At 31.4% G+C, this 16,274-nt stretch overlaps 1 protein-coding gene across 1 annotated transcript; it reads left to right on the forward strand.

The window, feature by feature from the left end:
- The first annotated feature begins 1,622 nt into the window (after positions 1–1,622).
- Positions 1,623–3,363, forward strand: LOC129321191 (uncharacterized acetyltransferase At3g50280-like). The gene has a single exon (XM_054966873.1). It carries the CDS (start codon positions 1,751–1,753, stop codon positions 3,179–3,181), a length of 1,431 nt encoding a protein of 476 aa, XP_054822848.1. The 5' UTR covers positions 1,623–1,750; the 3' UTR covers positions 3,182–3,363.
- The last annotated feature ends 12,911 nt before the right edge of the window (positions 3,364–16,274 follow it).

Genomic DNA, 16,274 nt, shown 5'->3' on the forward strand with positions numbered 1-16,274 from the left:
AGTTATACGAGCGTGGCTTAAATTAGCTGGACTTCAGCCTTTAAAAACCAGCCCATTTAAGATCGGGGTTTAAGCCCCATTTACTATTTTGGTATCGTATTCACAAACCTAATCCTACTACTATACAGGTTGAGACAAGCTGATTGATGGGCTCGACTCGTCGTCGTGACGAAGAAAAGCAACGGGAATCTCTATTTTCCCTAGTGCCGACAAGGTCGTACTATATTTCCTGTACATTCATGACATGATACGGACCTTTCTGAGACACCCCTGACCCGTGAAAACGATGACATTGTCATCATTTGAATGCCTCATCATCTCAACGCCACGTGGCCATGTGTGTATATATACGCTCAGTTAATTATTTTCTTTAATTTGATGAAAATCATATAGATGTCATTGGCGGAACCAGGAGGGGTACGAAATAATTTATATAAAAAAATAATATTTTTAAAATAATAATTATTTTAAAATTAAAATTATAATAATATAAATAATTTTATTATTATTTTTTTAAAAATTATACTGAACAAATTAATATAATATTTTATTATAAATATGCTTTTTATATCTTATTTAAATAATTAAAATATTATATATTTAATAATTTTTTAAATTTAAATATTTTATATTTAATTTAAAAGAGATAAAATATCAAAAATAAATATAAAATTATAAATTTTATATATCTCATTTATAATTTTTTTCAAAGTGTTTGCCACCCAAACCAAGGTGACCCCGCCCCAATTAATAATAATGACTGATTGATTTGAGGAGGCTCACGTTCTAAAATCAAATACATGGTTTCCACTTTCCAGTTGGTCCGGACTGTCCGGCGTGCATGGGCCCAGCTAATTATAATAAATTATGGTCTCTAGTTGTCAAGTTCAGCATGTATATGTGGTACTTGAATGGAATTTTCTCTAACAAAAAATATTTATAGATAAAAAAGTACACCTGTAATATGTAATTTATTCATTCGTTTCTCAGATAATGTCTGAAATTAGAAAATTTCCCATCGTTATAGTTTCGGTGACAGGAACATTATCATTCCGGAATATATACCAATATGAATATATTATTTTTTTGCCAATACGAATATATATCAACGCCAAAACATATTCATCCACTTATTTTCCTTTTTTAAGGAAAAAAAAAATACTTTTTTCCCTGGCCCATCTCTGGCCAGATGCTACAGGTCACTTTTTTAGTCTTCAACTCCATACAACGTTATATAAAAATTAAAATAATTAATCACCAATCGCATGGATGAAAATATCATCAAGACCTTGACAATTTAGCGACGGATTCAGAAAAATTAAATGGTGGGAGCAAATTTGTTACACAAGATGAATGTTAATTATTTTTGAAAAGATTTAAACTTAAAGAAGTTTATTTTTTAAATTATTTCTCCCTCCATTTATTTAAGATTATAAAATATAGATAAAATTTGAGTTAAAACTTTTTTTTAGGGGATAAGAGAGGCTTTGAAGGGAAAAGTGAAACTTTTCTTCTGAAATAGGAGGCAATTGAATTTTTTTAAGAGGACAATTGAAAGATTTTGGATCATTTTGCATAATTTTTTTTAAGTCTTGTGGGGAAAGTTGCCCCCATAAGCCAAGACGTAGATACGTTCCTGACATCCACATGATTCTACGTCGATACGTCGCTGCTTTGTTTGATATAATCTTGTTGGCCTGTAAAAGGCCAAAGACCAGCAATTGCAAAGTGAAAGCAACTCTATTCCAATATGGAAGCCATCCGATTGATCTCCACAACTACAGTTCAAGCTCGAAGCCATGTTAACAATGGCGAATCACCACAGCTAATTGACCTGAATCCATGGGATCTTCAGTATCTGCTTCTTGAACATGGTCAAAAGGGACTTCTTTATCACAAACCCACTTCATCATCATCGTTTGAACACGCAGAGACAGTGATCCAGCACTTGAAGGACGCGCTTTCTTCCGCCCTCGATTTCTACCTACCCCTCGCCGGCCGTCTTGCAGTCATTGCCAACGAGGATGACGACACCTCCTCCGTCTTCGTCAGTTGCAACAATGCTGGAGTAAGCTTTGTTCATGCCATTGCTGAGAATACTACAATTGCAGACATTGTGGAACCCACTTATGTTCCTCCATTTCTCTGCTCTTTTTTCCCAACTGGAAATTTGAATAACTTTGAAGGAACAAGGGTACCATTAATGGCGGTTCAAGTCACAGAGCTAGTGGATGGCATCTTCATCGCTTCGTCGACGAACCATTGTCTTGCTGATGTGAAGCCGGGCTGGGATTTTTGGAATGCATGGGCAGAGATCTCCCGAAATGGTTTAAACCACATAGCTTCAGATTCACAGCTCGCTACATTTGAAAGATGGTTTCCTCATGGTCAAATTGAACGTCCTTTACGAATTCCATACAAAGAAATAATGGAGAATTATAGGAAGGGATCTACTAATTCAGTTCAACCAGGTCCATTCTCTAGGAGGATCTTTCACTTTAAAAGGGAAAAAATTGCTGAACTCAAAGCAAAAGCTAACTCAGAGGTCGAGGATGTTGTCATCAGCAACAAAATCTCCTCCTTGCAAGCTGTGCTCGGCCATGTTTGGAGGTCTGCTATTAGAAATCAGAATCTTGACCCTGAAGAAGAAGTCACTTACGGATTCCTCATATCCGCTAGATCTAGAGTTTCACATCCACCAATACCAGACAACTATTTTGGAATCACAGTGCAGTTCATGACTCCCGTGACGATGAAAGTAAGGGACTTGGTGGGAGATGGAGGCCTTGGGAAGTTTGCATTGGAAATGAACGAGGCAATCTCATCATGCACAGAAGAGAAGATCAAGAAGGACTTTGAAGCTTGGGCGCAAAATCCAAAGATGCGTTCACAACGTGCTATAAATGGGAGGTTTATGGCAACCAGTAGCTCGCCGAGAACTAACTTTTATGACATTGACTTCGGGTGGGGAAGGCCGGAGGCCGTTCGCCTCGGCCCTGCCAATGCAAAGGTATGGAAACTGGCGGCTGATGCCGGAGCAGAAGAAGGTAGCTTCGACTTCGAGATGTGTGCTTCCCATGAAACACTGGAAGCCATGGCAAGGGACTCTGAGTTCATGTCCATGGTATCGCCGTCGGCATCGATGGGTTATCCAATAACCTTGCGTAGGCTTGGTCAATGATAGAAGGAAAGCTTAATGTAATATTTCGTATGTGGTTTGTTGGCATTGGTTGCAAAGAGTGCTCCAAATTTCTTTATTTTACGTTTGTTGCATCATGAATGGTAGTTTCCGACTATGTTGTATGTATCGTTTCATTGCGGTTTGATGGAAACTTTGTCTTCATGTATTATATATTACATAGTATTGATTTAGGTGTAAAGGAATTAATGTTTTCAAAATTATATTATGCAACCATGCATATAATTAAATATTATATTCTCCAAAAAACATCCAACATTCTAAATTATTTATTGCACCAATTTCATTTCTAAAATAATTAAAATATAATATATTTGCGCATGATGATAACTATTTCAATGATAACAATTAAAAATGTTGATTGAAAATGCCACTTGTCTAGCCAAGTGATCTAAGTTAAGGTACATTTTTACTACCCTTTAATTACTTTTGCGATGAAATTGCATGATTCAAATGATTTAAAACACTGGGTACTTCTCATAAAATAGTTTAAGGATAAAAATGCACCTTAACTTAGATCCACTTGACATGATAGATAGCATTTTCAATCAAACTTAAGTCCCAACCAATATTTCTAAGAGTTAATGTTGGGTTATTTAACATAGGGGCAAATATGCTATATTTTAATTATTTTAGGAATAAAATTAGTTCAACAAATAGTTTAGGATATTAGGTCCTCCTTGAAGAATGGTTTAAGAGTAAAATACACCCTAACCTAAAGGAAAAACTTGAGATAACAAATCAATGACATGTATTATAAATAGGATAAAAAAGTTATTCTCTCTTTGCCTAATAAATATGACATAAGGGAATATGTTTATATATCACAATGTTTTAAAAATCAGATCGAATGTCAAACCAAAAAAGCTAGTAGGTCATGCTTTTTACTATTCAACTGGTTTGACCATCGGTCTAACTAATGATAAAATAATTAGATAAAAATATAAAGATTAATATAAACTAATAAAAACAAAATTTTAGAATAGATAAAAGTAAAAAAAGTAAAATGCATTTAATAACTAAAAATAACAAATATTTTTATAAATATCAAAAGATAGGATATAACTTATAATTTTTATGCATGACTTATATTTTATATAATGTAGTTTGATTTATTTAGTCTTATTTATTTTTTAATAAAAATTTATTTAATATTTAAGGCCCATTCCAATTACTTTATATGTTTTCTAAGTATAAAAAAACAAAAACATAATTGAGAGTCATTGTCTTTTCAAGTGAGTAGGCTGTGACAAAGTTATAAATTTTCATGAGGTTAAAATATTTTAGAAGCTTTTGAAATGATCCAAAGGTGACTAGAGATATCCAAAACAATTACGAAGGCACCGGAGATTTCTAGAATACATTGATATGATCTTAAGATCCAAATATCTCTAGAAAAGTATGAAGAGTACATGGAGTATTTAGATTATTTTACGGATATCTTCCTCTTGTATATTCTAGAAATCTCCTTGTAAATATCAAGATTTCTTGTACATATTTTTATAGAATACTTTAGATATTGAAGGTACGTACTATTAGGTTGAATCAATTCCAACTATCCATTAAGGGGATGGAAACTTTTTAAAAGAAGAAGGAGGCTTATATGTACCTCTATCCTTCATTTGTAACCAACCAAAGAAAAGTAATAAATCTCTAAAGTTCATTTAATCAAATTCTCTACTCTCGACTTGTGTGCTTAGCTCTTTTACTCTCTTTACCTACATTGTGAGATTTCACTTGACTTAGCTAAAATTAAGAGGTATATTAAGCTAAAGCAGGTGTGGTTCAAGAAAAGGAAAGTTCAAAGATCGTGACAAGATGTAGCAGGATTAAAATAAGCACAAGGTTCAAGAGTACTAGAAAAACATACTATTACTTCCTCAATCCTCAAATGTCCATGTACTCCCCGTTTAATAATCACTCTCTATTCAAAATATAAGTACTTCTTCTTAATTAAATATTGTTTAAAATATAAGTAATTTATTACATATAAATTATTTTTTTAATTTTACTCATTATATTTATTAATCTAAATTCTTCTGTAAAGTTATTTTTCACTAATTAGGAAATTTATTGGTAATTGGAATTAATGGTAACAAGAAAAAATATATATTTTTGTGAGAACTAATATGGATTTTATTGATATGTGAATTTTAAAAAAATGCTTATATTTTGAACTAGAGGAAGTATTTATTTAGGAATGATAGTTAAATATTTTTAAATTTATTAAAAATTTTAAATTTTAAATTTTATTCTTCATTGAAATTATTGATCATAGTTGAATGTCCAGTAATTAAAAATTTTCAATAATTTTGATCATAGGTGAGATTTAATTAAAAATGCCTTATATTTTTAAATGAATGGAGTATTATTTTTTTTTCAAAACATATTTTATAAAATACTATTTTTTAAAATAATAAAATAAAGATGATTTTAAATAAGCCCATAGCCTCGTAGGTCAGCTATTATTGGCACGAGCAAAGTGATGCACACATGACCATAAGTATACAGTTCGAAGATATAGTACTCGTTTGAATTTTAATTAAATATAATAAATTATAAAAATAATTAATTAAGTGATAGATTTTGATTATAATTAATTATATTATAACATAATCTATTTGAATACTGTTTTTTAAAATTAATTTTAACAGAATTGAAGATGTTTTGATAATTTAATCAGAATTAATTTTAGCTATATAAATTACTATATAATTTAATTTTTAAATACTAAATATTAATTTTTTAATGATACAAATTTTGAATTTTATTAAAAATAGAAAAAAAGAGATTTTATTTTATTTTTATTAAATTATGTGTTTTTTTAATAATTTTTTCTTGGATATTTCTTTATAATTTTTTCTAATGCTTTTTGACATACTTTTTCAAAAACGCTCGGCTTATCATCTTGCAGAAAAAATTAATTTTCAGGCCAAAAATCGATTAACAAAAAAGGTGGGTGTTTGGATAATTTTTGGAGAGTTAATTTTTTTACCCAAAAAATCAATTCTAAACCATATCCAAACACACACGTAATATAGTCGCGTGTCTAGGTCGATCTATACAAAGAATCAATCAAATCACAGCTTAGGCAATGGAGTTTTCATTTTTGGCAGAATTTTAATTAATAATAATAAATGTGACTTAATTATTAGTGAGTCTTAAAAATATATATAATTTAAATTCAATTTAAAAAATTAAAGTAAAAATAATTTTAGCGATAAAAAAAATATCTTTTACTTATTACATCTAATCATTAATTATTAATTTTTTTATTTCATTTGTTAATTTATTAACAAGAGTTGTGAATTACATGAATTAATATGTCGATAATTATATAAAATTTGATATTAATTATTCAATTATTATAATTAATATTAATAAATTAATAAATAAAATTAATAAATTAATAAATGATGTTATTATTTATTTAACAAACGGATATAATTTTCAACTTTCAGGGCAATAAGGTGAGTTGTCATTGTTAAAGTGGCTTCGCGCTCGCACTGTGGTTGTGGTGATCAATCAGATGTCTTTCATGGGATAGTGTGGCTTGTGTTTGTCTCTACAATTGCTTCATCCTTTTGTATACGACACGTGCTTTAACATATTAACCAGTCGACACATACACATACACAAATATATGATATTTTAACTCAAATCCTATACATTCAAACCCAAAATTTTAAACCCACTAGATATATTATGAAAAATTGTTGGATTAAAAAGTTTATTTTATAATAAAATCCTACCCCAACAACTTAAGAAATCCTTTTTGTATAAAAGTTTTGTAGTCTCCCCAAGGTAAACTCCACCAACCAAATTGATGATCCCACCATAACATTGCATAATATGTTATCTTTATTTTAAGAAAATAGGAAAAATCCTGTGATTCATATCTTGAATAAATTGATATAATTTTTGGCTTATTTATAAAAAAAAATTGGTATACTGGATAATTGCATTGATTTTCGATTGATTTCCTTCTGATTAAGTAACTGTAATTTCACTATATTCTAGATTAACAAATTAAAATATTTCTAAAAAGAAAATTATTATCAGATGAGTAGCAATCTTTGTGAAAATCTTGTTGGTCTGCTATCAAATCCAAAAAAATTAAAATTCATCATATCAAATAAGATGCACGAAATAACATACTTGAGCGTATTTACTGAAAAAAAATCATATCAACCTTCTCAACATAATTTTTTTAAAAGAAAATATGCATGATTTTATTTATGTTATTATATTTAATTTTTATGCTTAATATAATTTATTTTTAAATTATTACATCTTTTAATTATTAATTTTAAAATTAAATTATCATGTACTTCTGTCTGAATTCTGGCATCCCACTACAGAAATTGAGGGAAGTGGGTCGGACTAACATCATCGTAATCAACGGCCAGAACCCAAAAAAATATCAAGGTTCCAATGTTATTGTCTGGTGGAGCAGAAGCATGTAGTGGAATGCAGAGGAAGAGAGGCAAGGGGGTCTAATATCATAAACAGGGATTAGAACTATAATAGGGGAGAATAAAACTAAAATCATGAGTTTATGGTGCGTTTGGATCATTGGACATTTGAATTTGGATTTAGATAAATTCTTTATTTAGACATACAAAATTTATGAATTTGAAATAATTTTAATTTTTTTTTTTACATTCTAATCATTTAAAATTTCAGTCACTTCAAATATTTTGTTCTTTTCACATTTTCACCATTGATATTTTTATAATTCTTATATTTCTTTTCATTTTTTATTCTCATCTCTTTTCAATCAAAAAATAAAAATAAACTCATCATTATCAATTTTTCACTTTTCGGCTTGTTAAATAGCAATTTCATTTATTTAATTGGGCCATGTGGAGGCCCACTTCCCAAATCTGCCTTTTTTTTTTCTTTGAATTTTTTATTGCTATTTTATTATTGGAGGTTTGATGTATCATTGGAAGCTAATTTTAATTATCTCTTTCTATTTAAACTTCAGTTTGTCACATTATAAGGAATTAATCCTTTCATTAGATTCAACCTTGTTGGTTGCTTTGTTTTCTTTTCTTGTAGATTGCATTGAGTCAAAATAATTCTTGGGCACCATACGAACCCTAGACTTTAATTATTATAATCGATCTGTTTTCTTTCAATCTGTATTCATGTGTTCCAATAAAAGGTGTATAATAGGTCTTTTCTTTCATTGGTAGTATATATATATTCCGCTCCTTATCTTAGGAATTTTAAATTCAAGTAAACTGATTCATTGAATTCCTTGATTTTATTTTTATATGCAAGAAAGAATTTTTGAAACCGCAAGTTATCCATTAGTTAAAATGTCTTCTTCTAAACAAATATTACTGTAAGAAAGACTTTTTGCAACAATTATTTTGAACCTTTTACATCAGATTTTGGGGGGAATTGAAAAGGATCAAAGTGAAAACTTTTCATGCTAATTTTCCTTGATAACTGATGTCCGAAGTCTTTTTAATAAAGGATTTTCTTAATAACTAATGTTGCAGGTTTGCATTTTTTTTTAAAAATATTTTGTTTGTTTTTTTATACATCCAGAACTTAAACCTGCAAAATATATAGAATATACAGCAACTAAACATAGTCCACCAGCATAATCAATGACTATACAACAAGTTACAATTATGCTAAATATATATTTTTAAAATAAACTAACATAATATTTCTCAAATGTAACTAATCTTTAAATCTATATATTTTTCAACTAATATAAAACTATAAAATGTTTCTCAACCTAATCTTACTTTGAAAAGTGCTTTTAGAAAAGTTGTTAAGCCAAAATATCTTGAACGCTGTCAATCTCCTTTTCATTATAAGTCTCCATATTATAAAAAATTTAAAGAATAAAACCACCAGCATAATAATATAAGGAATTAAATGCTAGAATTTAAACTAAAATAACAAAACCAAATACTTTATTTAGACTTTTAGTACTTCTAACTTGAAGAATTTCTATAATAAGAAGAATGTTGCGTGCAAAAAAAATATCTGTATGCTTTTTTTTTCCCTCTTTTCTTTTTATATGACCTTAATAACAACTTTATGTGAGATTAGGAAATTTTAGTTAAAAGTAGTTAAATGTCAAAAGATTTTCAAAACAACCCTTAGTTAGATTGGATATAATTAATTGGGGCAAAAATATGGGGAAGATTGGAAAAGCCAAGAGTGAAGAAGATGATGATATTTTAAAAAATGTATCATAAGTAATATTTCATTAAATTTTTTTAAAAATTCACGCACAAATATCAAGGGGTAGTGTATTATAAATAGGATTAGAAAGAATAGCTTTAATTCTCAAACTAATCTTGTTTTATGGACTCTTACATGCAATACTTTTATTTCATCATCTCCTGATTAGGGTTGTAGAAATAGAAGGACTCAGATCGTCTCTCTTGGTGTATGCCTCCACAACACTGTACTGTCATTTAGCAATAGCCTAGCAACAGGGAATGGGGGTGTTACCACCCAATTCTATGGACACATTCCCTTAGAAGACTTCACTGCTATCCATCAATAGTTTATTAAAAGACCTGGGTACAAAAGAAACAGCAATATTCTTTTGATTATCAAGCATAGTCAAGATATCCTTCACCACTGTTTGCACACCCTACTCACACAAATTAGATCTCTTCTCGTTTAAACACCTAATAAAAACTTCACAATTTTGATTCAATCAACACCTGCACATTAAGATAAGACTTAGCCATACTTAAAGCCTTTCTCATTACTAATGCTTCAGCAAAAAATGCAGATGCAACATGCATTTTAATAGTAAAGCCATCAATCATCCTTCCATTCATGCTTCTTACTACCACCCCAACACCAGCTCTTTCTTCCTTTGCATGAAAGGATCCATCAACATTTATCTTCAAATTTGATATAACATCAGTACACTACACGTACTTCTCATCTTGCCTTCTATTCATCTGCTTCAATTTGCTCACTAACCTAAGCCTTCCAGTGCTTTTTAACCAATCTAACAGCATTACACATCACCTTCACAGGCACAGTAACACCTTCTTAAAAGACCACCCTATACCCATCTTTCCAGATACACCAACAGATAGCAACAATAAGAGTTCTTTCATACTCCTTAACCTCATTCTCATTCTTAACCAATTCCTACAAATACTTGTCAAACCTGGTAACCTTACCATTCCTAGTTACTAAAGCCATTGGATAGCCAAACTAAACCCTTTAAGCCCATTTACATAGTAGCAAACAATGTTCCACAGTCTCAATATCAGTACCACAAATCTTATATACATGGTCCACCCTACATTTTTGCTTGTATAAAGACTCCTTAGTTGCTAAACTTCTAGTCATTACCCTCCATATAAAATGCTAGACCATTGGCAGCACTCTAAGCTTTCAAGTACATTTCCAAATATAATCAGAAATTGCATAAGAATAACTAGCCTTCAAATTACATCCACCTACCCGTTGCATTTTAATAACTGCATAACCAACTTTTACCTCATAATAGTCATTTTTGCTTTTACTCTACCTCAACTTATCCTCACACCCCATACTTGATAGAGGTATTCTTCTTATTTCTTCTAGAATTTCCTCAGGAATTTTATCTTTCAATTGATCCAGTATCCACCTTCCATTCTTAATTAGTCCAACCATCACATCATCACTTTTTTTATCCTGATCATTTGTAAAATCCTTCAAACATTCCATTAAAATCTAAGAATCTTTACAAATCCTTGCCCTTCTTCCATCTTTGATTCTCCAAATTGCATCAGACTTAATAAAATCTCTTCCTTCAACTAAACTTGACCACCCCCATGATGCCTTACCTCATTTCTTTGATTAAAAATCATACTTAGGAAAATATATTCCTTTTAACATTCTTACCCATAGTGTATCTAGATTCTACACTACCCTCTATGTAGTTTTACCTAACAGGGCAAGATTAAAATTTGAGAAATCTCTAAAACCCAAACCACCAACACTCTTGGGTTTTGTCATAATATCCCAAGCCTTCCAATACATCCCATCATCTCCTTGTTGCTACTCCACTAGAACTTTGACACCAACCTATCTAATTCCTTACAAGTTTTCTTTGGAAATTTAAAACAAGTCATAAGGTATGTAGGCCTTACATTAGCTACTGCCTTTATTAAGACTTACTTCCTGGCTAGAGTAAGAAATTGTTACTTCCAATTCTACACTTTCCTTACCATTCTCTCCTTTATAAAAGCCAAAGCTTCAATTTTTGTTCTACTTCAAATGATAGGAAATCCTAAGTAAATGCCAAGATCTGCCTTCTTTTCAATTCCCAACCAAGTACACACCTCCTCTCTCCTTTTACTTAGGCTATTATTTGAAAAAAATAATCCAGACTTGTCTAAATTTACTTGCTGGTCTGAAGCACTTCCATAGAGATCAAAGATAGCCCTTAAACCCTCATAGCTCTTCTTGTTTGCCCTCAAAGAAAATAAGGCATCATCTACAAATAAAAAATGCGAAAGCATAGGACATTATTGAGTCAATTTTATGCCATCAATTCTCTTCAATTGTACTTGCTTCTTAATAATATTAGAAAGCACCTCAGCCACAATTATAAAGAGATAAGGGGATAAAAGGTCCCTTACCTTACTCCTCTTCCAGGCACAACCTTAGCAACTTTCTTTCTAAACAAATTAATACTACACTGGACTGACTCAATAAAACCCATAATCCTCTACACCCATACCTCAGCAAATCCTATTTTAAACAAAACTTTCCTTAAAAAATTCCAATCCACCCTATCATAAGCCTTGCTCATGTCCATTTTCACTGCTAATTCATACTTCCTGCCCTCCTTCTTCCTTTTCAAATAATGAAAACCTTTATGAGCAACAATTATATTATCTTAGATTAGCCTTCCTCCCACAAAAGCACACTAATCCTCAGAAATCAGTTTAAGGAGAATACTCTTCATTCTATTTGTTATAACTTTTGCAATCACCTTATAACAAAAATTTACATAAATTAGTTTGGAATCATTAGTTCTAGTTTATCCACCTTTAGAATTATCACTAGATCAGTTTTATTAATCTTGTTCACATTAATTCCACTCCTTAAGTATTTTCAAAATATTTAAAAATCAAATAACCAATATCATCCTAAGATTTTTGATAGACTTGACCTGTAAAGCCATCAGGTTTAGGCACCTTTTTCCTTCCAAGCTAAAAACAAGCTTGTTTAACTTCCTCCATAGTTACCCTGCATATAACAGCAAATCATTATCTTCATTACTAACACACTTCTCAACATAACTCAAGGCTAGGCTCACATCCCTTCGTCTAGAGACTATAAACAAAGTCTGGTAATACTCAACAAACTCCTTAGCCATGTCAACTTCATCATCTAGCCATATATCATCACCTTTCTTTAACCTTAGGATTTTGTTTCTTGCCCTTCTCTTAATTGTTACTAGATGAAAAGATTTAGTATTTGAATCACCTGCATTAAGCCACTACACCCTTGCTCTCTGCTTCCAATACTTCTCCTCTCTTGCCCACACCCCCTTCCTTTCAGTTAGAATCCTTTCAATTTTGCTTGCCTTTTCTTTTGTTAAAACACCATCTTTATAGACCTCAATCTTCCTCATCAATTCATTAATTACTTTCTTGTTATTTGGGAAAGTCTTTTTATTCCATTCAATCAGAGCTTTTTTACAATTATTAATTCTTCTTAACAACTCTCTTACTTTATCCCTATCCCATCTAGTCCCATAAATCTACTCCTTCCTCACAACCTCCTTAAACTCCTTATGATCTCTCCAATATGCCCTAAACTTAAACCTCTTTTGTGTTTTATTATCTTGATAACAACAATCAACCACTAATAAATGATGGTTAGATCTTACAGGTTGACAATGAAACACTATCGCTTTTGGAAACAAACTTCTCAATTCTACATTTCTAAAGGCTAAATCAATCCTCTCTTTAATATGAGCCTCCCCCGTTTTGCCATTTGCCCACGTGAATCTTGCCCCTTTAAACTCCAATTCCATTAAATTACAATCAAACAACATGCTTTGAAAATTCAAAATTTTTCTTGCAGCTCTAATATTACCTTTAAATTTCTCATCTTGTTTCATAATATCATTAAAGTCCCTAACACATAACCAAGGACCATCAATTGTTGTTGCAATGATTCTCAGCCTTGTTTAGACAACGAGCCATTCAGCCTCCTTTAGCGAGCCATAGATCAATAAAGTCAACCGAGGTACTTCAACCACACTACACTTAGCCTTAGCGTGAATAATATTTCTAGATGTTTGAATTACATTTAAATCCAACTCCTCCTTCCACTATATTGCTAACCCACCACCAATTCCAATAGGATCAACATAGTATAGTTTTTGAAAATCAAACCCTCTTCTTATTCTTTCTAATTTCTCCTGGTGCTGTTTAGTTTCCATAAGGAACATTAACAATGGTCTAAATTTCTTGTAACCCTCTTTTAGGTTCTTAACTACCAAGGAAGCACCCAACCCTTAGCAATTCCAAGAGATAAAACTCATAATTTCCTAGCGACTGTTAAAGGCTAGTTGCCACTACCTTCAGTTTGGATCCTTTTCCCATAACTATCCTTAAATCCATAAGCATTAAAATCCACACAACACTTTACATCACCTTTACTAACTCTTCTACTCCTCATATTTCTTCTCATATGTTTTGTGCACATCTTACACTTTTTCTTCCTATATTCAAATCTAGTTCAAGATTAACAAGTACCAATTTCTCATTCACAACCCAAAACACCAATTTTCTTCTTTTGTTGGACCCTTCCTCTTCTATCGCCTCTTGTTCCCTTTTCAAATTAATATTCCTTAAACCAACGGTCATCTCAGACAATAGTGAATTAGTTCCATACACTACAATTACACGTGATAAGTCCTCTTTTGGATAAATCAAATCAGCATCCCCTTGTCTCTTATTACTTTTGGCTTCAAGAACTATATTACCCTTCAAATATTTATTCAACACATCCTCCAACATACCTCTGACATCATTCACAGTATCAGCACTCTTCTTATCTCCACCATAACAACCCTTGCTACCTTTGTCACTCTTATTCACAGAGCCATTACCATGAGATTTCTCTCTTTGCTTTAATTTTCCAGCCACTAATCAAACCTGTTCTTCTTATAAATCCTTATAAATTTCTCCCCATTCATTATTACAACACATCATATAATCATACATAGTTCTCAAACCCTGTGTACTAAGCTAGTTTCCATATGCCAGAACCTCATCCACATCCTCCTTATTAATGCAACTTCTTTGATCATGTCTAATTCTACCACATTTAAAACAAAAATTCTGTAAATGTTCATACCTCGCTTTGATCCATATCAAATTCTTGTTAAGCTTAGGCAACCACATGCTAGTAAAAAAATGGCTTCAGCAAGTTTACTAATACTCTTGCACATAGAAAACTCTGCATTTGCACACCATTCTTTTTTGGATTTTCCACAATCATCACTTTACCAATCAACGATCCAAGCTTTATCGCATTTTCTACATCCAACACTTCCCTTAGTAATCATGAAATTGGATCTAGAATGGACAGTAATCAAAGCTTGTCTCCTTAAACACCACAAGCTCTTACCAACACTATACATTCAATAAGCCTTGTATTGACCAAGGCCTTCCATATAGAATTCACAAATATTCCCCTTGACTTAGGAATTCAAAGATAAAAGAATGATGATCAACATCCACAATCTTCATTTGATATTCGCTCCAACCCTTATGAATCATTTGCATAATCGTCAGCTTATTTACATTCTTATCAGCCATAACTTTCCTTACCAGTGCTCCACCTCCTAACTTCTTCTTATCAGCATTTTGCTAATTCAAATCCACCTCTAGATCTTCTTTTCGTCTTGAATTACTCTTCAAACTCTAGCCAACCTCCTTCATACTTCTCTCAACAACAACACCAAATGCCATACTTAAAAACCTCATTATCACTGTAATTGCAATGAACGACTAAGGCTCACACTTTTTCTTCAACTCCATCATAGTAGGCAATAGAGCACACTCACTCTCTCCGTCTCGTCGAAACAAGAATCATAGTGGTAAACAAGACATTACAACTCATCGATGAATGTAACCATTGTAACTACCTCCCATAAATGAGAGAGAACTAGCCCCCATATAGGAGAGAGCCTGTTTAGGGTATTGATAATTACTTCACACCTTCAAAGTTCTCGAAAAGAAGTTTCTTTTTGGCCAAAATTCTAAAAAAGAGCTAGGTTTAATCTCTTAAAAAAGTATATCTTTCTAATTATATCCTCATTAAATATGTAATAACCTACTAAAAAGAAAGAAAGAGAAATTTAATTATTGTTAAGTTATTTTGATAATATTTTTCTATATTTTTGGGATAGCTTACTAAAGTAAACCATTAGCTTAGTAGAGATTGCTATTGGTTTTATTTCATAGTTTTCAAGTTTGAATATTCATTGGATGTGAAGAATAGGATGTATTTATCTTTTTCTTTTTGCTTCAACTCCCCTAAAAGCTAAAATTATCATTGTAACCTCAACATCATCATATTTTTTTATCCTCTCCTTTGATTGATTTCTCAATCTGCAAAACCAAAGAGAATATACTCAATAGAACAATAAATTGAAACCCTATATTCCTCTCTTCCCTTCGGCTTCTTCCTCCTTGAATCGTCCATCCTATCATTCACCATGGTGATGCTTGGATCTCCATCCTCCTTTGTTTTTCATTGTCGAGATCCTCCTTTTCTTCCTTTAATTATTTGTACTGCTATGGGTTGTTGAACCATATCTTTTATTGATTATAAAACCAAGAAAAAGAGGTTTGTTACTTATGCAGATGGAAAGTATACATTCTTAAGTCACAAAACCTCCAAGAGCATGAAAAACAGAAGAAGATTTAGACTTAATAGGTTTAATTCTATTACTTCTTCTCTTAGATATTATTGTGTAAGCTATTGAGAGTAAAATCACAATTTAAATGGTTATAATGAATCTATTAGAACATTTCATAGGCTTATAAGTCTAAACCATGCT

Source organism: Prosopis cineraria, unplaced genomic scaffold (genome assembly GCF_029017545.1).
Source record: "Prosopis cineraria cultivar Desert tree isolate PC_DT_omini unplaced genomic scaffold, ASM2901754v1 PC10, whole genome shotgun sequence".
Classification (NCBI taxonomy): Eukaryota; Viridiplantae; Streptophyta; class Magnoliopsida; order Fabales; family Fabaceae; genus Prosopis; species Prosopis cineraria.

Bases quoted from the DNA above. Each gene is read 5' to 3' on its own strand.
- LOC129321191 (XM_054966873.1), top strand. From the start codon at position 1,751: ATGGAAGCCATCCGATTGATCTCCACAACTACAGTTCAAGCTCGAAGC.